We start from the raw sequence: 25,816 nt of genomic DNA on the forward strand, positions 1-25,816 counted from the left end.
CTCATTCGAGTTTGTGGAATCCATTGAATTCTGACTTTACTTCAATAAACAGCAACTTTTCTAATCTGGCCAATAAAAATAGAATTAAAATTCTAAGATAAAAAAAACCAAAATAAATCCACGTAATGCATTCAAACTCGCTGAGAAGAGAAAAGTTAACAGCGCTAAGAAGAGTAGAGTAAAGCGCTGCGTGAAAAAGAGAAGAAAGTGAAGAATGAGGAGCAATGTGGCAATCGAAGAATAAAGTGAAGCGCTTTGTGGAAAAGAGAAGAAAATAAGAAATAAGGTGCAGTGGTGCGATCGAAAAGGGGGAGAGTGAACCGCTGCACCGAGAAGAAAAGAAATCATGCGATCGAAGAAGAGGAGAGAAGTGGCGCGACGAAGAAACTGGGTGAGTTCTATTTTCCAGACGAGTCATGTTATTTACCGTATTCGTATCCGTATGCACTATTTTATTATATTTCTATACGGTAGATGGAATTGGTAGTTAAAATTAGTGTCCAAATAACATTTTTTATCTCACATAGTCACGGTATAAGGCTGATTTGACGGGTTTTTTTTTTTTTGGTCAAGGTCGTGGTTATGTTTTGGGGTAATGATCCGGAATTGAGTTGGATAATCACTCTAACATTTACACACGCATTTTCTTAACACTGTACCGGCCCAAATAAGGCCCATTCCCAGAAGAACGGTGAGTATGGACTCGGAATATACGTAAAAACCCACATCGTAGCGTGCGTCCTCAGTACCAAAAACAAAAAAAAAGAAGAAAAAACGGATAATGGTTGCTCGTCTTCCCTCTATTCTCTTCTCGCCCACACTCACCACTCACCCGCTCTTCTGAAACCAGAAGAAGAAGCTCCAACTTGCTAGCAAATTCGAAAAGTGTAAATCCTGCGAGGAAGAAAAAGAAGAGGCAGGAGGATGTTAGCATGCCCTAGCACTAACACCTTCCATGGTGGAGCCACGCTCCACCACCACCACCAACACCGCCGTTCTCAGCCTCCTTGCTTGTTCCTCCCTTTCCGACCTCACTTTGGCTTTGCTAAGGAAGGAAAATGCCGCTCCCGCTCTCTCTCCCTCCTGTTCTCCGGCAACAACAACCGTAACGGCTTTGCTGTCAGAGCTTCCACGGAACCGTCGGACGATAAGAACAGCGATGGCGCCACCCACATTGCGCCGCAACCGTACTCCGTGAAGATTCCTGTTGGCGATAGACATGTGAGTTTGGATATTATTATTAATTTACTGTTATCCTTATTCTTATTCTTATTTTTTTTTTGTTTCAATTTTTTTTGATAGTGTGTGAAGTTTGGTGTTATTATAGCCTGGTTAAGAATTTCATGAACTATTTATTATGATTGAAAGTGGCAAAATTTAAGAAGGATCGTGTTAGAGTGTAGTTGAGTTCTGCTATAGTGTCCCTACTAAGTTGGTATGTGGAGTAATACAGCAAAGAGAAGTTGGTTCATACAAACATAAATCTATGCTAATAGAATCATGCTGTAATTAAGCACTCTTAAGGATTTTTCTCATTTTCCACTCTTCTTGTGATCCTGAGAACCGAGAAGGAGGAGGCGCCTTAGGTTTGGCAATTGTTTTAGTGAATACATGATCCTTCTAGCGAAATTTTATCGCTGGTTTACTTGGAGGTTTGTTCACTATGGCATAGAGTGATCAAAGTAAATGTTTGTTTCGTCAGATTAATTGGGATGCAATTATAAAGGCTAATGTACTCATGCACGGTGCATGCCATTTGAATTCTCTTTTTGGTCTATGTCTAACCTTTGATTTGAGTGGAGAGTGACTCTTAAATTTGGTTGGGAGGATTTATGCATTGGTCTCATTCTTTGTTGAACATTTTTCAATGTTTTTGTTGGCTGGCTCTCTGCTTCATGTGATTTCCCTCCCTAATCCAATTCTCACCATATCTTGAATTCTTCAATCACTGCGCAACTACTGATTTGGTTAATATGCTTTATACATTCTTAAATATTTTAATCTTAGCTACTGAATTTTAAATTGTTTGTTTTGCTTTTGCATAGAGGAACTCTCTTATCCTCTATCTTGTATTATCCTTCTCATCTTAATGAAATTCTTCTTTTATCAAATGAAAAAAAAGAAAAGAAAGGGAAACAAAGGTCTTAAATTGTTATTTTTTTTAATTTTAAATATTTTGGTGGCAAAGTATTTTTTATTCTTTGACACTTTAAGCCTGTGGTATGAGATTCAGAGATTCCTTTTATTCTATCCTCCAAATTATAACTTTTCATAACTTTTTTATTTTACAATATTGTTGTATCTGTGTATTGTGGTTGTGGCAAAAGTATCTTTGTTGAGTTAAAGAGGTATACTCAGTACTAGTTTTCATTGACATGTTAAGTTCTACAGATTTTGGTTGAGACTGGTCATATAGGAAGACAAGCCAGTGCGTCAGTTACAGTTACAGATGGCGAGACAGTAAGTTCCATATTTTGGCAGTTACTTTCTTTGTCCATGATTGTGAACATTTTCATATGGATCAAAATTGTGTCTGCTCTTCTTTTGTAATAAAGAGTAGCTTTTCCACTGCAAGGTTTGTTGTTTTTTGAGGTTCCTCAACATTGTAAGTTTTTCCATTTTTCTTTTAAAAAATAGAGGTTAGATTCTGTAAGTTGATTTCGTGCTTGTGTTAGGAAAAGAAAACTACTATTTATGGAAAAAATAAATAATTTACTGGCATTTGTTGGTATGAAATATTTAGCCACAATTGGAACATTGAATATATTTATTTTGTTCTTCATTTTGAGATGGTGAGTATGGTAATTGTGAAAAATTGCTCATGATTGTGCCGTCAATATGTACCGAAATTCAAATGATAGATGAATGCCTGATGCCACTCATATACTGCAGCTGTTGCTTTCTTCGGTGTCTATTGTTAGCATTCTATTTATGGATGAAAAAACTTAAATTTTACCGTGCTTTAGGATAACACATGGTAAATTATGTGTGAGAAATTGCAATTTACTCTTTTGCTTTGTGTTTGTTTGTTTTTTTTATTTTTTTTTTGGCTGGGTTCTGCAGATTGTGTATACTTCTATATGTTTGGATGATGCTGCTAGTGAGCCATCTGATTTTTTTCCTCTTTCTGTGAATTATCAAGAGCGTTTTTCAGCAGCTGGTCGCACTAGGTATGTCAGAGATTTCCATTGTATTACTATTCGCTTGATTCCTTGCTGCTTCATGCATGTAATGGTTTTTTGGAGGTTAATTGTTTCAGTGGAGGGTTCTTCAAGCGAGAAGGAAAGGCAAAGGATCATGAGGTGCTACTTTACTGATCGTTAACTTTGTAGTTGCCAATTATTAATCTCGGTTTTGGGTGCTTATTTATGATTGTGACACGTGACTTGTTTTGCCAATTTTGTTTCGGCCTTTGATCTTGATATTCACCCTTGCTTATGATAATCTCTCTGCCAAGTTTCAGACTTTCAGTCACTTGGCCAAAGCTTAAGTTTCTGTACAAAAGAAGATACCTTATTTAAATGTTCTGTCTGCAATTTTTTCCCCTTTTCTTTTAAATTATGTTACTTATTTTTAGATGATCACTTTTTGCTTTCAGGTTCTTACTTGTAGATTGATAGATAGGCCTCTTCGTCCTACAATGCCTAAGGGCTTCTACCATGAAACTCAAATACTGTCTTGGGTATGGGCCTTTCCCTTCATCAGCAATTATGTCTCCGTTTCAGTTCTTCTCCTAATTTTAGTTCATGACATGATAGTTCAATTTCATTGAATCGGATAATTAATTTAATCATGATTTAAATACAAATATTTTAGTTTTCAAACAAAAATATCTAAAGAGATGCAGAATTTAAAGGAACAACGTTAATACCTCATTTCTTTTAGAAGTAGATATAATATTATAATCGCAAGACATGATATTTTACAATAATTATACAATTTTTGTGACATTTGTTCATTGTAATTGGCTGTACCTTGTGAAAAAATGCTTTGCTGTCATTGATGTTCTATATTTGTAAAACGATACAGTATTTGTCTATCACCTTCCTTGGCTTTCCTTGTTTATGCTACTGAATATTATAAGTTGCAAATAATAAAAACTGTTTAGTTACTACTAATGCAATGGCTGGTGCTGTGAATACTACAAACCCTAGCCAGCACCCTGTTGGTTTACATTTTAACATGGTTTATTTTATTCCTCTGCTGTACTAATTTAAATGATTGAGGTATTGTACTTTGGTTAATGTGGATAAAGTGGCAGTCTGTATGTTCCTTACTTGTGGAAATTTTCACATGCTATTGTCTAATGCAATTTATGCTTCTAGGTTTTAAGCTATGACGGATTGCATTCCCCTGATTCCTTGGCGGTCACTGCCGCTGGTATAGCAGTGTAAGTTTAGTATTTTATTTGCTGCCAACCTAAGGCATCTAAGCCACATGCATGATGCTATGCTTGTCATTCTAAAATATTAAAGAAGAATGCCCTCACCCTTGACATTTGTTATCCCAAAATAGAAACGATAATTCATTAAAAAGTGGAAACAAGTCCAAGTGGAAGGAGGACAAGATGATAATATCTGATGAAGGATGTCAAAATGAAGCACATGTGCATGCCTGCATGGTGCTCTGTATAGAAACACATGTGCAGACACATATCTATTAGATTTGAGTTATTTTAGCAACATGCATGATACTGTCTGAAATATGCTTTTAAGCATTCATCATTAATCATAATAATTTAATTTCTGCAGTGCACTTTCAGAAGTTCCAGTATCAGAAGTAGTTGCTGGAGTTCGAGTTGGCCTTGTTGGTGATAAGTATATAGTAAATCCTACAACCGAGGAGATGGAAACGTCTGAGTTGGACCTTGTGCTGGCTGGAACAGATAGTGCAATATTGATGATTGAGGTATGAAATCATTACCATTTTCCTTGTAAAAGTTACATATTAGGGACATGACAACAGTGCATGCGTTCTTGTAAGAAGAAATATAAATGACCACTTTTTTCGGGAAGAAGCTAGAAGATTTCCATGTTCCATTTTCCCCTTTTTAGGGAGTTACTTTAATAAATAAATACCAGTGTCACTGTTAACTTCAAAGAGACAATTACCAAATAAATATAAGAAATTGGCTTGTGGACCAGTGTTTTTAAATTGTGGCCATGGTGTGGTGGTTTCTGGATTCTGGGCTAACCACCAACTTAAGCGCGTAGTGTTGCGGAAATGCCCTTGGGCAAATGGTGGCTGCATTGGCAGTTGCTCCATGGCGGTCCGATACATGTAAGGCAGAAATGGTGGCTCTTTTTGTTTTCTTTTTTGTTTTTTAATAAAAAAAAATTAGAGGGTCTTTTGATCATTTTAATAAGCCTAAACCTAACATGTATAAGACAATCCTTCTCTGGCTCTTGTATTCTGCCTCTTCACACCCTCTCTACTCTCTGTTGTTTACTCTCCCTCTCTGCTGCTTGGGGAGACAAAAAGACTTGCGTTGCTGACAGCATCACCATTGACAGCGTCCCTGCTGTTCTGCAGAGGAAGACCATGACGACGAAGCAATGGAGGCACCGAACATTGATGACAATGGCACCATCACTTGCAGAGGAAGACGACAACATTGAACGTTGTTCATGAATCTGCTTCTCTAAGCAGCTTCCTTTTCTTCTGTATATTTGAACCCTTTAAGTCCCCCCCCCCCCAAAAATTTAATCCCCCTCTTTTTTTCCTATTCCCGCCCCCAATTTTTTGTTTCCATTCTAAACCTTCGATTTGCTTCTGCTGCTGCTTAGTTTATATTAATATTATTATTTATGTCAATTTGATATTAGTTTTAATCTTTAATATTGGTTGTTATAATATGGATAGATAGTTTCATATTAGTTTATTATATTTTGTAGATTATTTTATTATTTTTATTTGTATACAATTTATACTTTTTTTTTTAAATATATCCGCCATTTGTTGCAACGCCATCCGCTATAACCTCATAGTTTTCCATTTTTTTTTTCTCTTCAAAAAATAACTAATGGTCATAATTTCAGTCATGTTAAGGAAAATATGGAAGATTCTGCATTAGTGTCTAAGTAAGAATGATGCTCAATTAATCAAACTATTGAGAATGTAATATTTGTGAATCTTGAAACTCTTTTGGTTGTACTTCTATGTTTGCTGAACTGGTATGGATTTTTATTGCAGGGCTATAGCAATTTGCTTCCAGAAGAGAAGTTACTTAAAGCTGTAGAAGTTGGTCAGGTTGTTTAACTTCCATTAGTATGTAGAGATGCTCATTGATCATTAGAATATTTGATAAATTTTCTTCTTCCCCTGTGGTCATATGAGTGTGATGCATAACATATTGCCTGTGCTTCATAGAGCATATGTCAATTTAGCTTCCTAAGAGATCATGGAAGATTAATTGTCTTCACATAAGGTTTTGGTCTGTAAAAATATTCTGTTTCATTAATGTACCAATATTAGTAACATTATTATCTTAGGCTGTGTTTGGATACTACATCTGAGACAAAAATACAGAGATAGTAGACACAAATACTTGGTTGGTTGTGGAGACAAGGACAAAGACACAATTTTTCTGTCTCAAAGGCAGAAAATTCATGTATTTTTTGTACTCCCTAAAACCAAGGATAGAAAATATCCGTCTCTATGTCTCTGTATTTCTATCTTAGAGAAGGAATACAAATTAAATCTACCTTTCGTTTCTGGATTGACCTGTTTATATCATGATGACATTCAATCCATTTTTTTCTTGGGTAATCATGCTGTTTTGCATTTGAAATGGACACTGAAAAGGGAAATTCATTACAAGAGGGAGGAAGTTCCCCCAAGGCATTTAGTTTTTGTTATAGCAGGATTAATATGCTTTCATTTTGATGATGTTGTCATCTATATTGTCCTTTGCCTTCTTTGAGGAGTGTGGTTGGAATGGATGATTGCATCTTAATTGATGGCACATGACTGGAAAATTTGTTATATGATCTAGCCATTTTTTATTATCTCTACGGTGATCACTGCATGGCCTATTTATGAGCTAAAGGTTTCATACATGCAAAGGGAGTGGACAGCTATTTCAATGATGGCCAGTTTTATTGAAGTTTCTGTACCTTTTTTATTCCCCTCTCCTGCTTTCTGTTTTCCTTTGTTGAGGCTCTCATATACTCCAATCTTTTTTGTACATCTTTCCTCAGCTATATCTTTTAATTTTTTTCTTTAAAACAATATAAAAAAAAAAAAACAAACGAAACATGTCTATTTTGTAGTTACCAGTGCCTATTGCCTAATTTGTCTTTTTGTCTAATATCAGGATGCAGTGCGAGCAATCTGTAAGGAAGTAGAAGCTTTGGTTAAGAAGTGTGGGAAACCAAAGATGTTTGACGCAATCAAGCTACCTCCTCCTGAGCTTTATAAATATGTTGAAGTATGCCCTTTGCAATGCTGAGTCAGTTTCTTTTGTTTCTTTAATAACAAATATTTTAATTAGCTCCAATTGGTAAATACATAAACTTGTGCAAGGTGCTATTTGCTCCTAATCTTTTCCCATGTTACTTGCAGTATGTTTCTATTGTTCGAACAAGGTGGTAATAGGACTTAAAGTTTGATACTCTTTGGTCATGTGATGAACATGGTCTGACTAAGATAATCCAAGTAGACAATTAAAACAAAGACAAACAGCAACCAAAGAGTAGCAAGCCAAAGGAAATAAATCCGAGCTACAAAGAATGCTGAGAGAAAACAGATTGATCTCAGCTAAACCTAGAAATTACAAGGGCTAAAAGGAGCATAATGAAATTATAGGATTTAGGTGGGGATGGAGGATTAGATAGGAGGCCCTTTCAACAACTATATGATTAACATTAATTTTATATCTAAATAATATAATATGAATTATAAAGCACTAATACGTAGCAAAACTGGTATCTATTTCAAGACCAATGGAGTATGGCATATGCATATGGCACTCTTAAGGTGCCAAGGGCCTTTTAATACATTTAGGTGAGAAGTGCCAAAAGGTGCATGCATTATTGAAGATAGATGCTACAACAACAAAGTTTTTTCCCAATAGGAGGAGTCAGCCACATGGATCTAACGATGTCTAAAGTAAGCCAATTTAGGCTCTCTTGACCACTGCACTGAGAGTTTTCTTAGGTCTCCTTTTGTCTCTTTCCACTGGTCTTCTCCCAACATGTCAAAACCGCCTAAGACAAGATTATGTCATCTTTTCAACAATAGATGCCACTCCGACTTTTTTTTCATGTTGTCGTTCTTTATTCTGTATATTCAAGTATGGCCAATTATCCCCCGAAGCATCCTCATCTGGACACACTAAGCTTGTATTCTTGTTCACCTTTTACTGTCCAATAATCCGTTTCATAAAACATTTCTGGTTTGATGGTATTTCGATCATTTACCCTTAAATTTTGAAGGTTTTTTTTTTGGCATATTAAAATAGATGCTAATATCTGAAACATAGAACAAAGTTCTTGATACTCATTATTTGACATTTGAATGTTTTTAATTGATAATCAGGATAGAAACATAAGATTTTGGTAATGTGTAGGAAATTGCTGGTGATGAGTTGCTAAAAGTTCTTCAAATTAGAAACAAAATACCAAGAAGGAAAGCCATTTCAGCATTAGAAGACAAGGTTCTGAAGATACTTACAGAAAATGGGTTTGTCAGTAATGACCCAACATTAAGGAGTAATGCTGAAACTATCGCGGAGATTCTTGAGGAGGAGGATGAAGATGAGGAAGTGATTGTTGATGGTGAAGTTGATGAAGGTGATGTTCATATAAAGCCAACTTCACCCAGACCAACTCGTTTGGTAAGTACTACTGTTATACTTCTAACGTTAGCAGTTTTTTGGACTATTGGGATCTTAGGCTCAGTGCTCTTTCTGCATATGTTTATATTCTGTGTACTCTCTCTCTCTCTCTCTCTCTCTCTTGGCTATTGGAGGATTACTGTTCTGCATAATCTTTCTCAGTGAAATCTTTTACTTTGTTTTCTAAGGAATGGAAAGACCAGAACATGATGTTTGGTTTGTGGGTGATGAGAAAGGATATCTACTTTTATTTTGTTGAGAACCAGTTGACTTGTCATGCATTATGGTAAAGTCTCTTCTAGGAGGATGCACAAGCATACCCTTCATACGGATGCACTTGATTCTGTGCAATCATAATTTTCTCAGAGAAATGAGCCAGTCTTAATTCTTGGTCTGTCAGTATTCTGCTAGCAATATTTAGATGTCTTCTTCTGGTTCTCTTCAAATGGTTGTTTTGATCTATTCTTTCTTCTCTTGCTAACATCTCGTATTCCCCTACCATTACCCAACAACCGAATTAAGCAAAGAATGTTCTTAAACTGGTAGCTCATATTTTCTACTTCCCTTGCAGCGGAAGTTTTTATCTTTTGGATTCATTTTCTTGTATTTTAAATGTTTACATTTTTGCTTTCTCACTCGTCTTTGGATTTCTTGACTGATGTAGAGACAATGCCCTGCCATCTTGTATTGATATTTTGATGAATTAATTTCTTTTCTTTTTAACATATATCTATTGTTTCTGTTACAGTTTGCTGAGGTAGATGTAAAGTTGGTATTTAAAGAAGTTTCATCCAAGTTTTTGAGGAAGCGCATTGTAGAGGTATGAACAATTGTAATAAAATAGTTAAGATGACTACATACCCAAGAAAGGATAAAAATAAAAGATAATATAATATCTAAACATTGTTAGGTAAGTGCATTTATTTTCTGTCTTGGTAATACTGTCTAATCATCAATGTTTAGGGAAAAAAAAAAGAAACAAATAATAGCGGGAGACCTTTTAACTGGAAAGTGGATAATTTTAAACCAAACAAAATGTAGGGATAGTTGAGTAGAAGTGTTTAACACATTCAGTTAAGTGTTTGTGAAAGCTCAAATAGAACAACTATTATCCCGAGAGTGTTCAGGCAGTTACTGTTCTCAACAACTGGTGAACATTGAACTCCTTGCATGGTTATTCCATTCCACACTGTTAATTATTTAGATGTGCTATCCTTTTTTAGTTCTAGTTGGAGAAGACCTATATAGGCTCTGATAGTGTCTTAATACTTGTTCATCATTGTTACTATCCAACTGGGAAACAAAGTGACCGAAACCTGGAGGAAGTGAAAGAAAGTAAGAGAGAATCTGGGAGCATATCCGAATTTTATTCCTGGATTATGTGTTGAAGCTTTGCCTCTGAGTTAACATAATCCAAGATTAACTGTTCATTTGACCACCTTTACATCATAGTCGAAAAGCCAGATTGACTTAAGTATACATGTGCTTTGGACTTCCATAGCTCACTACCAACCATTGATCTGATTCAATTGAGATACAATCATACAAGTAGTTCCTATGATAGTACACAAAAAAAAAAGAAAAAAAAAAGAAAAGCTTTTAGCAACTAATTTTGGGCATACACACTAACACCCTTCATGTGCCTCCTTTTGGTAGCTTAATCTTTTGAGTTGAGTGAGTCTGTGACAAATTGATATAACTATTTTTGTTAATTAAGTTTATGTTGACTGTCTAGAATTTTGGATAAATTTGCTAGACTTATTAGTTTGCATTTTGCAATGCATGGTGGGTTAGCAAACAGAAGGTATCCATCTTTGGTGATTTATTTTCTGTGCATGTGACAGGGGGGAAGACGGAGTGATGGGCGAACACCAAATGGAATACGTCCAATCAATGCAAGGTGTGGGCTACTACCTAGAGCACATGGAAGTGCTCTTTTTACAAGAGGCGAAACACAGGTTTGAGAGTCGAGACATCAGTTTTATATACAAAATTTTGCTTTGTCAGTCATGTGTCCCATTCTATCCTGTTTTTTTTTTTCTTCATTGTTTTTCTTGTTTGTCTTATGTGCAATTTTTGACTAGTTATCATTTTATCTTGGACTAAAATTTTGAGGTTGTATATATATCCAAATGTATTTTGGATATAAGAAAATGATTGGAGCATATAACTGCGTTCCTTTGTTTACATTATGTCAGATCGTCTCTGACATTTTCTTCCTTGGATGGTGCAAATTAGTAACCCTTGTCATTTGAGGCAAGGGTAAAGTGGGCTGCCTCACATGACCAACAAGGGCAATGAAGGAAGAGAATAACACTCTTCTTATTGGGAATGAGAGAAGTCAATGGTTATGGTATGCTTGATTAAGGAAAATGGGATACCTGAATGAGAACAGGATTGATCAATAAGGCTGTGTTTGGTTAATGGGTGGAAGCACATGAGACATAGACACAAATACATAAAGAGACATAGACATAACAATACCCAAAATTTTCAATTGCGTTCGGTAACTAATACACAACAGAACACACTAATCACAATTAAACTAAGATGTCAATATTGCAGCAACAACACCACCACACCCACCACCACCACCATCTCTGCCTTATTGATCTCTCCCTTCAAAGTTGGCACAAACCAATGCCAATACCTTCAACAATCTAAATATAGAAGCAACAAAACCCAAATCTAAATTTTTATTAAAAAATAATGAAAATGAAAACAAACAAAAAGGAGGAAGTTATGGAAGAGGTGGTGTCTCCTCTGTGAGGAATGATGGCGGTGACATCTTCCACATGGAGAAAGTCCAGATCTGCAAGTGAGAGTGAAGTGAGAAGCACCAAGGTGAAGGTGTAAAGAGAGAGAGAGAGAGTAACAAGTAGCAAGTAGTGGGAGTAATTAAAAGTGAAGAAGAGGCAGCATATTTGTAAGAACAAGGGAGTAGTGTTGAGAGAGAAGAGGATTTGTGAAAGTGAAGAAGGAGTGATGTTGAGAGAGAGAGAGAGAGGGTAAATTTGGAGATATCACAAGATAATATGGGTAAAAATGTCCAAAAAACTGTGTCCACCATGAAATATGTCTCAGCATTTTAGAGACACACAAAATACATGTTTATTGTGTGTCACTGTGTACTACCATGTCCTTCAATAATTTATGTCTCAACAATCAAACGGTGGGCATGTCAGACACACCCACTAACCAAACGGTGCCTAAAGTTCTGGTGTTATTTTAAAGAGAACGAAATCTATTAACAATGTTGTGTTTAGGATCAGGACATATGAGCATAATTGTATTGTAGGGTGTAGAAATTGTCATTTGTTGTCCACAAGCAGTCTTTTTGGAATATATATATATATATATATATATATATATATATATATATATATATATATATCTCTTTACCAAATTTTATTGAAATCGAACATCAATAAGCATGTAATTGAAGAACCTTTTGCTCATGTATATTTTGAACAGGTATATTACGCCTATTTTCATGTATGTAAAGGTATAATAAACGATTTGGATTGATATGAAGTTTGCTTGAGATGGATCTATAAGATATAAGGTAAGGATAAAGGCAACAAAAGTTGCAGTTTGAGACATGGAATGTAGGCACATTTACAGGAAAATCTATGGAAGTAGTGGATACTATGACAAGGAGAATGATTAACATAATGTGCCTGCAAGAAACGAATTGGGCGGGGTGAGGAAAAGAAGTTGGCTAAACCCGGGTTTAAGCTTTGGTATATATGAAAGGTGAAGAATAGAATTGGGGTAGGTATTATGGTGGATAAGCAGTGGAAGAAGGATATGGTAGATGTTGAAAGGGTGGACGATCAGATCATCGCATTAAAACTTGTGGAAGGAGTGGCTTTTTATGTGATTAGCGTCTATGCACTACAAGTGGGGTTCGGAAGAACACCATAAGGCTTTTGGAAGATCTAGAATGTTTAATCCAGGACCTACCATTGGGAGATAAGGTATTTTTGGGTGGAGACTTCCAACGGATATGTCGTGGATACAAAGGAATCCATGGGCATCTTGGTTTTTGGGTTGTCAATACCGACAGTAAAACCATCTTGGACTTATCTTTAACTTCTTATCGCAAATACTTGCTTTAAGAAGCGAGACGAACACTCTATAACTTGCAAGAGTGGTGTAACAAGCTTTCAAATCGATTTCTTTTTTTGTTAAGGAGAGTTGAATGGAAATTTCACACTAACAGCAAAATCATTTTGGAGGAGAGAGTTTGACCACATAACATAGGATGATTGTTATGGATTTTCGCATTGAGGGAAAGGTGAGGAGAAGGCATCAGGACTGGAACTCGAGGGTCAGGTGATGGTGGATGAAAGGTGACAAACAAATAAACTTTCCAAGCCGAGTAGAAGAAGCAAGGTGGGACGAAAATAAAAGTGCAGATGAGATGTGCAGTGATATGACAAGTTATCAAAAGGGTGACAAGAAAGTTTTGGTGAAACTAAAGGTATCAAGCAAGAGACAAGTCATGACGGTGGGATACAACCATATAAGAGAAAGTAAATATAACGAGGGAATGCTTTAAATAGTGTTTTTTATGCCGTAATGGAAAAATTTAGGAAAAATATAAGATGACTAAGAAGAAGACAAATGTGGCAATAAGCGAAGCGAGAATGATAGTATATGATGGTCTTTATTAGTCTTTGGGTGCAAAGCAAGGGGAAAGAAACATATAATTTAGTGAAGAGTCAAGAAAGAAGGACGAAATATTTGGATCGAGTTAAGGCATTAAGGACAAAACTGGTGAGGTTTTGGGCAGAGACGAGCATCGATGAAAGATGGAATAGTTACTTTCACTAGTTATTTAATGAGGGACAGGAGATTCTTTCATGCTCTGGATGGTTATACACAAAGGAAGACCAAAACTTCAATTATTATTGAAGAATTTGAGATTTTGAAGTAAACAAGGTTCTAAAGCGGATGAAGAATGACATGGTAGCAGGCCCAATAAATATTCTGATGGAGTTTTGGAAAGGTTTAGGAGGAAAATGTGCTGGTTGGTTAACCAAACTTTTCAATGAGATTTTAAATTCTAAGATGCCAAATGAGTGGAGGAATAATATCTTGGTTCCTATCTACAAAAATAAGAGGGACAGACAAAATTATGGAAACTACAAAGGGATCAAGCTCATTAGTAATACCATTAGGTTATGAGAGAGGGTGATAGTATGGAGGTTGAAACAGGAGACATAGGTTTCAAAGAATCAGCTTGGTTTTATGATGGGCAGATCCATCATTGAGACTATATACTTGTTAAGAAGAATGATGGAGAGGTACTAAGTAACAAGAAAGATCTACATATGGTGTTATTGTTTTGGAAAAAAAGACATATGATAGGGTACCAATAGTGGTCTTGTGGAAAGTTTTGAAAAATGTTTTTTCATATATTCATGCGATTAAAGACATGTATGATAAGACTTCAACTAGTGTGAAGACTTAAGTTGGTATGATAGAGGAATTTTCCACTGTAGGACTACACCAAGTGTCATCTCTAAACCCATATCTTATCAGATTGGTTTTGGAAGGGCTTACTGAGCATATCCAAGAAACCGTACAATGGTGCATGCTTCTTGTTAATATGTCCTTGTTGGAAAATCAAGGGAAGATATAAATCAGAAGCTAGATTTGTAAAGAGAAGCTTTAGAGGTGAATGGTTTACGCATTAACCATAGTAAGATGGAATATATGAAATCTAAGTTCAGCACGAAGAGGGAAAACACTAATATAGAAGTGAAAATCGGAGAAAGCACCCTACAACAAGAAAAGAGATTTAAGTATTTTGGGTGTATTAAATAGGATAATGGAGAAATCGAGGAGGATGTAAACCATAAGATTCAAGTGGACTGGTCGAGTGGCGGAGTGTTGGGTGGCAAAAGATGAGTATGAAGGCACAATGATGTCTTTTGATCCATGTAGCTGACTCCACCTAGTGAATAAGGCTTTGGGTGTGTTTGGTAACCATGTTTGAAGGGAAAAAACAAGTTAGAACTTCTTGAAAGCTTCAATTTTTTGTTTGGCTAATTTTCTTTTCTACAAAAGCAGAAGTGATTTTGTTCATAAAACCATGTTTACAAGAAGCAATAATTTCTAGCTTCTCCGTTGCACTAACGTGCTTTTAGCCACTACCTTCAATATTTTTTTTTTTTTTTTTGCCAATTTTATCCTTTATACATGTTATTGCATTATTTATAAAATTTTTATTATTTCTCTCTCTATATGAACTCTTTTTTTATTATTTATTATTTATATTTTTTTATTAATTTTTTTATTTGACATTATATATTTTTATAGTTATAATTTTGTGTATTATATTTATTATTATCTTTCTATAATAGAATTTATTGATCCCATTAGGTAAAATAAATTAAACAAAAAATTAACCATAAATAATAATAATAATAGTTAAAAATTATAACGTACTAAAAAAAGTACTAAGAGTATTAAAAATATACTATATAAAAAATATATAAGAAAAAAGTATAAAAAAGAAAATTAAACATGTATAAAAAAATAACATTATAATTTAATGGCATGTTCTTTTAAGTAATTATCTATCTAAAAGTGATTTTAACTAATATTATCCAAACAATATTTATTTTATCAAAATCAATTTTGGTAAAGAGTTGCCAAACATAAATTATGTTGACACAAACTTACTTCTACGCAAAATCAATTCTATAAAATAACTTTTATTCAAACTCCAGTTTGACAAACCACAATCCAAACACACACTTTGTTGTTGTTGTAGGATCTATAACATATAAGCTTCTAATCCAATAGTTGGTTTTTTAAAACATTACACGAATAAAAATTATTTTTCGGTGACACACACACACACAAAATATATATATATATAGACACACTTTGCTTTCTTCTCGTGAGATTACTAAAGACGGTTTTATTGAAACAAAAACAGCTACATCAGGAAGAAATTTAGTTATCCAGTTTGTTCTTCAATGGGTGTTAGGCACACTTATCATGACTTTGTTTCCATAAGAGGCTTATATTTAGTAGAAATACACCTTTTCCATTTAATTTTATTCTCAATCATGTCAACATATACAATCTTTTGGATGCCCTATTTCGGCAAATTGTTGTGCTATGTATATCTCATTATTATGACAAATTGACAACAGTTTCTTGTTAGGTTACTTTATTGAGTTTCTTGATATGTATAATTGTATATTTGCATCTTATCAGTTGAGTGATATGGCATCTTGTATCCCCCCTATGCCAAAAATATATATATTCTTATTCTTTGCTGCTACTTTCTAACTTATTCGTTGTCTGTTGGACAGTCAGTCGCTGTTGTTACTCTTGGAGATAAGCAAATGGCGCAAAGAATAGACAATCTTATAGATGTTGAAGAATACAAGAGGTTCTATCTTCAGGTCTCTTCGTAACATGAATATTTTTATCTTCTCTTGCAATTTTGTGGTTTTCATCTACTGTGAGAAAGTTTGAAGTACTCAAATGGAGTATATGGACTGGCTGGCACAAGTCCAAAGGAGAGGAAGGAAATAAGAGAATAATGCCTAGAATAATAATGCTCAGTGCTTGGTTGTTAATCTTACACTAAATGAAAGGAGAGGAAGAAAGTAAGAGAAAAATTTAGGGAAAATATTATAGAACAATTAATGCTATACTATGGTATTATATTAAGATGTTCGTCTAGTACAGTAACTTATTGTGCCCTTAGTAATTAGGTCAAGTACTACTACTAAAGCCCCTAACAAACAGTTAGGACCCCAAATATTAGTATTACTTTCACCCATTTCCTGAGTAAGGTTAGAAAGTAGACTGGTGTCAAAGGGGCTTAATTGTAATTAAGTGTAGTTTGGGATGGGTTTTGTAACTAATAGGGTGAGAGAATGTCTAGGTTTGGGAGGGAAGTGGATGGCTATAGAAGGAAGGGGAGAGATATCAAGGGCAATATCTTATCTCAGTTTTGGAATTGGAACTTGGTAGAGCAGCTGGGTCTCTAATACCTGGCAACTTTTATTCTCCTTCTGAGTAATACAGACAGATGATTCCACTTTCTTCTTCATCTGATACTAGATTCCTATCACATACTTTATCAGAATTCGTTGCTTCTATTAATGAGATTTTAATCTTTGGTAAATATCTTTGATTAAGGAAAAATCATTATTTTTATGGTTGTTTTACATGTAATGAAATTTTGTTACTGTCAGTTCAATATTGTTTGACATTTTTCATTTGATTTATGTACTAAATGACTCACAAGATTATAATTTTGCTCAAAATCCAGTCTAAACTAATCCATATTTAGTTGGGTGATCATTGGGATAATTTGTTTTTAATACATGTTTTGCTTGCTTATTTATAAATATGTGAATGTGTGTGTGTGCGTGTTAAAGAAAGTTTGGAATCTTAATCTTAAGTATATATATTGCTTTTAAAAGTTTTCAGAATGTTCAGAGTGCAATTTGGTCTTAGTACCTCGATTAAAATTTGCAGTATTCATTTCCTCCTTCAAGTGTTGGGGAAGTTGGCCGAATTGGTGCACCAAGTAGAAGAGAAATTGGACACGGGATGCTTGCAGAGAGATCACTTGAACCAATTTTGCCTCCAGAGGATGATTTCCCTTACACTATACGTGTTGAGAGTACTATCACAGAAAGCAATGGCTCATCAAGGTGAGATTTTATCTTTTCATTTTCTTTCTATTTTATTTTACTCTTTTGGGGGATAAAAGAACTCAATTAACATGGAGAAGAATAATACAAGCAAATGAAGGATAAGATAACCTCCATACAAGAGCAAAAGACAACTAAAACAAAAGCTATCTGTAGAGTTAGCCTTCCAATCTCTCAATATGTTAGAGAGGAAAAGACTTTAAAATGCTCATGAGAAAAAAACTGGATTCATGCTTTTGAACTTTTTAAGCTCTGGATACCATAATAGAGAAAGGAAAGTTCAGAGAGTTCAGAGAATTTGGAGTGATAACTCTGAATTTAGAATTTGATTTCATTACTAAATCACAGTAGCAGAACTGTGTTTATATAGAGAGGTTGTAGCTTGTTGTGCAAGCTAGTACAAAGTCATAACAGCCTTTTCACATGAGTTAGTTGTGACTGCTGTAGCCTGTAACTAGCTGCAGCTGTCTATCTTAGCTGGCAGAGGATTCTAACTAACTGACTCTTCTAAACTCTTCTTCATTATACTTGCTTATGCTATTACCAAAGAGGCTAAATGCCTAATTCTATCTCATCAAGCTTGCTTGCCTAAATGTTTGTCGTTGAATGTATGAGAATTGGGCTCCAGCCAAATCCTCTAGATAGTGGCATATACAACACAACGCCACAACAATTTTGCCTCTTTCTTGCTCCCAAAACTAGTCAAGGAAACTGATCCAAAGTCTCAGGGCATGCCCAAGAATAACCAAAGATACTGAAAATAGGAATTTCATTAGCCAGTGTACAGTGCAAAAACAGATGTGAAATTGATTCTGAATTCTCCCCAAACATAACACGCACATGAGGGGAAATAACCTTATGTGGCCTTTGAATCTCTCTGTCATTGGTGTTAATTCTGTTGAGCACAATTTGACTTTAGAGGGAGCTTTAGACTTCCAAATAGGTTTATCAACGTGGAAAGATATTGTATAGGTTTTTATGATTTAGGATTTGGAAATAATATTAGCAGTTGAACAAAACCAGATAGAGAGACCATAACCTTTTATTGGGGTTTGAAGAGAAAGAAGCAATATCAAGGGGACCCAAAAGGCCAAAACTTCCCCTAATTCAGGGGACTCTTTAGGTTACAAAAATGTGGAAATCCCAAGAAAAGGAAGAATCTTGTACAACAAAAAACATGGATACGGTAATTATGCAAAGAAAATACAAGGAAACACTAAAGAGATATATCTCCTACCCAAAAGTTTAATTAATTGCATGTTATGGTATTCAAATATAAATTATAATAAATTATAATGCATAATTTTTATGCTTATAAGATTCAGTTTTTCATGGAGTATGCACTTTATCGGTAATTTGGGATACTAGGTCTGCATGAAGGATTCTATTCATGGTATTTTTTTTCTAAATTGTCTTTGCTAAATATCGAAGGGAAAGGTTAGTGGTGGGCATTGTTATATGGTCCAAATCACCCTAGGTTGCATTCTATTTTGTGGAGGAGTTATGTTATTTTTTTGTGGGTTTTGTGGTTTGCATTGATGCTTGAGTGTAGATGTTAATGCTTTTAGGTCCCATCTTGTCCCGTGGCAAGATATCTGTTGAATAATCTTTTTGGTATCTTTGAGGAATTGTTGGTTTGCTCTATGACTTGTATCAGTTTCTTCTCAAGTTCAGAGTTTTTATCTCATGTAAAAGAACAAAGATTCTATGAGAAGTCTGCAGTTTTTGCAGTGCTCTAGTGCACCTGGTTGGAAAAGAATTCTAGTACTTGCAATGATTCTTTTTGAGTATTGATTTCATTTGGGATATGGTTTTCTTTTATGGCTTCTTTTTGGTGCTAACTGCTCAGTACATGTTCTGTTTAATGGGATTCCTTTAGCTGATATTTAAAAGGATTGGCATGCATTCTTACATAGCTAGGCATTTTATGTCCTAACTATGCCTTTTGCACCTATACAAGGATGGCTTATCTTCTTTTATATAGTCTCTTCTGTTCTAATAATTTTCTTTTACTATGTGAAAAACAAAATATATAAAATCAGTAACCTATGGCCACTGGTTAAAAACACAATATTGTTGGGTCAAGTGCTGTATATTTATGTACAAAAAGAGAATACCAAAAATCTAAATCTTTGGTGTAAAGTTCATGATCTTTTTGTATGACTTTTCCTCCCACACGTGTTGATAGATTCAAAACCTGTGCTGCATTGGTTGCAAACTCTTCTCTTGTTAGTTTTGGCTTTTGTACGTAGCATCTCATATCCTCCCAACTTGTACCATTTTTCTTTCGTATTTAAAGAAAAAGGTCACATGGGTTTTAAAGTAACCTATTAAAAACATGGATTCTTTATAGTTTTTACATTTAATTTCAATTTGTATTTCTGTAGCATGGCTTCTGTCTGTGGGGGTTGCTTAGCATTGCAAGATGCTGGGGTTCCTATTAAGTGCTCTATTGCTGGCATTGCCATGGGTTTGGTACTGGACACCAAGGAATTTGGTGGTGATGGAACTCCACTGATTCTGTCCGACATAACTGGATCTGAAGATGCTTCCGGAGATATGGATTTCAAGGTTTCAAGTCACAGAGTTGAATTTTTTATGCTTATTTTCTCTTTTTTACTTGGATGAATAGGTGCTTCTTAAGAGTTCTGGGGGTTTATCTATTTCCGGTTCCATTTTTGTTACAATTATACTTCTATCTCAGTCAATGAAGTCTTTCTATAAAAAAAGGAATCTAATCGACATGATACATAAGCTAAAAATGTATTGACTATGACATAATGCAGGTTGCTGGAAACGAAGATGGTATAACTGCATTTCAGATGGACATTAAGGTGGAATACTATGAAAATTTTAATTCTAACATCTTGATAGTTATTTCATTTTCCCCCTCATTTGGGATTTAAAGTTTTTTTATTCATATTTTTGGGGTTTAAGGTATTTTTTTCCCTAGAAAATAAACCTGAAGCATTTATTATTCGAGGGTAAAGTACTAAATTGGTCCCCTACGTTTGGGCGTAATCCTGTTTTGATCCTTAAGGTTTAAAGTGTCCTTTTTGAATCCAAAAAAGTTTCATTTAGTTTCAATGTAGTCCCACCGTGAGGTCAAAGTTGTCTTAATAGCAGTATAAGAACAAGATCGATAATTTGGAGAACAAGTACAAGCTCCACAAGCACAAAATCAACCGTGAATGCATCAATATATTTATTTATTATTTTTCTTACCATTTAAATGAAATATTTTTTATAGAACTAAAGAGAATGATAAATAAATATATTGATGCATCCACGGTTGATTTTGTGCCTCTAGAGCTTCTACTTGTTCTCCATATTATCGATCTTGTTCTTATACTGCTGTTATGTAGGATATTTCGTTAATTATTTAACTTTGACCTCATTGTGGGACTACATTGAAGCTAAATGAAACTTTTTTGGATTCAAATAGGACACTTTAAACCTTAAGGACCAAAACAGGATTACGTCCAAACGTAGGGGACCAATTTAGTGCTTTACCCATTATTCAATGTACATCTTTTTTTTTCTTGGAAATAAACCTGAAGCATTTATTATTCAATGTACATCTAGTCGTGTTTTATGTTTGTTTTCCCTTCCTATTTCTAGATAGGTACATAAATACATTAATTTAGTTGTTAATCCGTCAATGTCACAGGTAGGAGGAATTACTTTGCCCATCATGAGAGAGGCACTCCTACAGGCTAGAGAGGGCAGGAAGCATATACTTGGTAAAACCTAAAAAAAACTAAGACTTGCTGTCAGTGAATAAAGTCGTTTTAATTATGATTTGTTAAACTTCGGGTGCCACTTTCTTTTGTAACATTGATTTGTTAAAATGTTTGGTGCAACTGTTAATAAAGTCATTTTAATTATGGCAGTCTTTTACTGACTGTATAGTCCATATTGAGTGGTTTAGCATTTTGTAAGAGTTAGATCTGAGTATGTTGAGAGAAATTAGAACTTGGATTTAGTTGTTAGAGGTAAAATAGTTCATTGGGTTTAATAATGCATTCATAATCCAAATGCAGCTAAAATGATGTTGAGTGAGTACTACTCTCAAAATCCAAGAAAAAGAAACCATTAGGCGTATGTATGGTTGGGGGATAAAAATAGAGTGGACATTTTCATGGATGAGCTACATATGCAAATTTAGACATCGAACTCCATTAACGAAAGTTTCTACCTCATTCGTACTCCCCAAACTAACATATCCCTGGGGAAATTTATGTTGTATGCTACTCTGCAACACGATATGTAAACTCAGTTGAGGATGATATCAGCTTAGGTTCCTTGGGCATTGAAATGCAGATTTCTTTTTTACCTTTTCTTTTTCTTTTTGCTTTTTATGAAAAGACATTCAAAGGCATTTATCAATGGGAATTTGTAGGTGTTATGACTTACGAGAATGGCTTGCAAATAGGAGTTAGAAAATAATTGCATATATATATAAGCTTCATTGTGATTTCCGTTACTTCTTTTCAAAAAGCAAATAGATTATCTTTTGGATTTTCAGATTACTTATCTCTCTTCTTTCATTTGACTGTTTCCTAATCTAGGGGAAATGATGAAATGCTCACCCCCTCCAGCAAAAAGTCTTTCCAAGCACGCACCATTAATTCACATAATGAAGGTCTGTTTGCTCATTTTTCCCTGTGTTGCCCATCACTCTGTCGCATTTTACAGACCTTATCCTCAAATTAAGACCTGCAGCATACAATGTTCCTTTCTCACATCCTATATTGTTTTATAGGTCCAACCTGAGAGAATAAATCTAATAATTGGTTCTGGTGGAAAAAAAGTGAGGAGCATTATTGAAGAATCTGGAGTAGAGGCTATTGATACAGAAGATGATGGCACTGTATGAGGATAATCAGCATATTTTCACACATATATGTATTATATGGTTACTTTCTTGCTGGAATACTATGCATAATGCTTGTTTGGCTTCTGCAGGTGAAAATAACTGCAAAAGATTTGTCTTGTTTGGAGAGGTCTAAAGCGATGATTAGTAGTTTGACAATGGTTCCAACTATTGGTGATATATATAGGTAATTAGATATCTCTTCATTCTTCTGGTTATGTTGGCCTGCTGCTTGCATTGACTTACTAAAGATGTTTAATTTAGAAGTTAAAAAAGAAAAATATGCAGCAGCTGGGAAGTAATCTATTCAAACATCTGCAAAGAACTAATATGGTTCAACTTCTTACATTACTTATTGGATACTTAATCCAACAAGCTATTTTTATTGTTTTGGGGTAAGAAAAGGGTGGTTCCTTCTCCTTTGTGCCATTCATAAAGCAGAGAATCGGATTTGGAAAGTATTGTTCATATGGCTTTCTGGTGTTTACCCCATGGAGTTAGCATGATATATGTGTCATCTACAAATAATATAAAGGAGATGGATTCGTTATTATTCTTTTTTGTGCTCCTTTTTTTCCCTCAGAAAGTATATTCTATCTATAATAAATTTTATATTGGCAAAACTATTGATAAAAAAAAGTTATCTTTTCTTGTCTTCTTCAGGAACTGTGAAATTAAGTCCATAGTTCCATATGGAGCTTTTGTAGAGATAGCACCTGGACGAGAGGTACATACTTCCACCTGGTTGCCAAAAGCCTATCTTCTAGATAATTCAAGATTCTAAAAACTAGACTGGTCATTGAACTAGCAAAGTTAGATGTTTAAATGTTCAAAGATTTAACCAAAATTCAATCGATGTTGAGTCATATATATATATATACTAAAAATGATTTTTTTTTTTAATTTTACTTTTTTTCAATAAAAGAAACTGGACTGGTTCATCAGTTTCTGACCGGTTTTAGTGGTTTTTTTTACCTGGTTTTTGCAATCGGTTTTTAGAACCATGAAATAATTAGTAATGTCAGGTTGCAATAATAATAGTAGTAGTAGTTAGTAGTAGTATGCTTTTTGTTCTTCAATATTTTCATTTAATTTAAGTTCTGAATGAAAAAGGTAATTCTTCTATCGAATGGTTGAAATTCCAATCTTTATGTCTTCTCATTTTATGCAGGGACTGTGCCATGTTAGTGAACTTAGTTCAGGTTGGCTAGCCAAGCCAGAAGATGTAAATGTTTACTTTTTTTTTTTCGTAAAATGAAATTATTTATTTAATATTATTACATGCTAAAAATAGCAGTGGGATGATATTGACATATTCTTCTCCAGGCTTTCCAAGTGGGAGACCGCATTGATGTAAAGCTTATAGAGGTGTGTTATTTTACATTTTGTAGCTCTGATGATCAAAATTATCTATAATTCAATTTGAATCTTCTGCCTTTTTATCTTGATGGTTTATCTATTCCTCTTTACAAGTGTGGTTCATGACCTTTTTTAGAATTATAAGGGTACTGAATGTAGTATTATTAGTTATTACCTATATCAGGGTAGTAAACATATATTCTTAGAGGTTGAGCAGAGTTTGGTTGAATTTTACCACACCTAAAGCAAGGTAAGTGTATTTTTACCTATAAGTAATCAAATTTTTGTCAAATATTAACCATTTATTAATTGGATTTTTCATTACCATCCTGAGTTACTTAATATTTTTTCTATTTTCTCGATTCATCTTGCTTTGAATAAACACACAAATCCCAACATAGTGCAAAATAGTTTGCATTAGATCTCATAGAGTAAGGTTATGTCAAAACTTAGAAGCTGCTGCAATTAAAGTTGATATGTACCGACCATATGCATATGCAATAACAGATAATTTTAATGAAAGACATATTTTGGTTGTGCTGAATAGAACTTTATTAATTCTGTCCCTTCTTTTCTGATTTAATATAGAAATGTCTTTTCTATAGAGATTTATTTCATCTTCAATTGTATTTATAATACCTAATGATTTTAAGCATGTGCTGTAGATAAATGATAAGGGACATCTGCGACTTAGCCACCGAGCAATGCTTCCTGCTACAGAATCAGAAAATTCAAATAGTCAGCCTACTAGTGAACTCCCCATAGATACTGCAGAATTACAAAAATCAACTGACAAGGGTTCGTCAAAAAAAGTTAATAGCTTGGCAAAAGATGGTTTAGCCGAAGGGAAGAGTAAGCAGCCTAGGGATAAGATTGGCAAAGTCAGAGTCTCATCTAAAAGGAGTGCAGAGGACGATTCTGTAATTCCCTCAAAAAAGTTTATCAGGAAATTGGTTAGCCCTTCCGAGGATAAGCCTTCCACGAACAAAGATGATGTAAAGAGGAGTAACAATGAAGCATTTGGTAGTGTCTCTGGCAAAGATGAAAATAGTTTGGTTAGTGGAGAGGCATGAATTTAGTAGCTGCAATATTTGCCAGGAAAACACATAATAGTGATGCTTATGGGGAAAGCCATTGGTTTCATATGCTCAGGCAAGCTGAGGCTCTAAGCTCTTATAAATCAGCAGATGAATGGTATGTACAACCAATATAACTCTGCTAGTTGATGTATTTATATATTTTTGCAAATACCCAAATGATTTGTTTCAAGTAAATACTAGCTATTTTGCCACGGAAAATTGCATTCTTTCCTCTTTTTCCCTTTTCTTTCTCTCTATATATATGGATGTGCGTGGTTGTGGTGGTGGTGGTGTGGGAAAAGAGAGAGGGGGGGGGGGGGTGGTAGGGAGTGGGGAGATAGGAAATTAGGTTTGCAATGAGAATTTTTATCTGGTTGGCAGTTGAACTCTTTTTTTTTTTTTTTTTTTTTTTATTAAAAAGGAATATTATTAATCAATTGCTGTTATGATTGCAATTATCTAATCCAAAATTATGTTCAACCTTTATAATAATGTTGAATACTTGCCACTGCTGATACAGATTCCGTTTGCACCGAAGAACTTTTGGCATATACTTTGAATGTTTGAACCTATGTGACCGACTCTCTTAACTCTACGTAAGCTGGTAGGGTGAAAGTCTGAAAAATCTTACTCTCCTATGCACCTTTTGGTATTACCCTGTATCACTGCAATGCCTCAAGATTTTGTATTTTATTGTTGTTGTGTTATTATATGCATGCCATAGGAATTGTTTTCCTAGTGGTACATGTGTATTAAATCTGTTCATAATTTAATTTGTTTTTTCCGTCACTTATTATTTCCTATGATGCTCCCCTTCTGTTATAGGCTTATAGCCTATAGCCGATTTTGGAAAGTATCAGATGTAAATTGTAGCACATTATACAGTGTACAAGGGATTGGGGAGTAGTTATATTGTAAACCCCGTTGTATTTTTCTAGTGTTTCTTGAGTGATTAAAGTGGGTTTTTTAA

The 25,816-nt window shown here is 34.6% G+C and overlaps 1 protein-coding gene across 1 annotated transcript; it reads left to right on the top strand.

Moving 5' to 3' along the window:
• The first annotated feature begins 710 nt into the window (after positions 1-710).
• On the top strand, positions 711-25,816 carry RIF10 (polyribonucleotide nucleotidyltransferase). Its single transcript, XM_016306477.3, has 25 exons — positions 711-1,221; positions 2,392-2,460; positions 3,064-3,170; positions 3,260-3,302; positions 3,599-3,682; positions 4,326-4,390; positions 4,752-4,908; positions 6,193-6,249; positions 7,316-7,429; positions 8,570-8,836; positions 9,585-9,656; positions 10,681-10,794; positions 16,174-16,266; positions 17,354-17,532; positions 19,920-20,103; positions 20,319-20,366; positions 21,203-21,275; positions 22,104-22,177; positions 22,298-22,405; positions 22,501-22,595; positions 23,072-23,135; positions 23,580-23,633; positions 23,735-23,776; positions 24,433-24,961; positions 25,367-25,816. The coding sequence occupies exons 1-24, from the start codon at positions 925-927 to the stop codon at positions 24,838-24,840; spliced, it is 2,868 nt and encodes a 955-aa protein (XP_016161963.1). The 5' UTR covers positions 711-924; the 3' UTR covers positions 24,841-24,961; positions 25,367-25,816.

This window comes from Arachis ipaensis, chromosome B6, assembly GCF_059453495.1.
Source record: "Arachis ipaensis isolate K30076 ecotype BB chromosome B6, ASM5945349v1, whole genome shotgun sequence".
Classification (NCBI taxonomy): domain Eukaryota; kingdom Viridiplantae; phylum Streptophyta; class Magnoliopsida; order Fabales; family Fabaceae; genus Arachis; species Arachis ipaensis.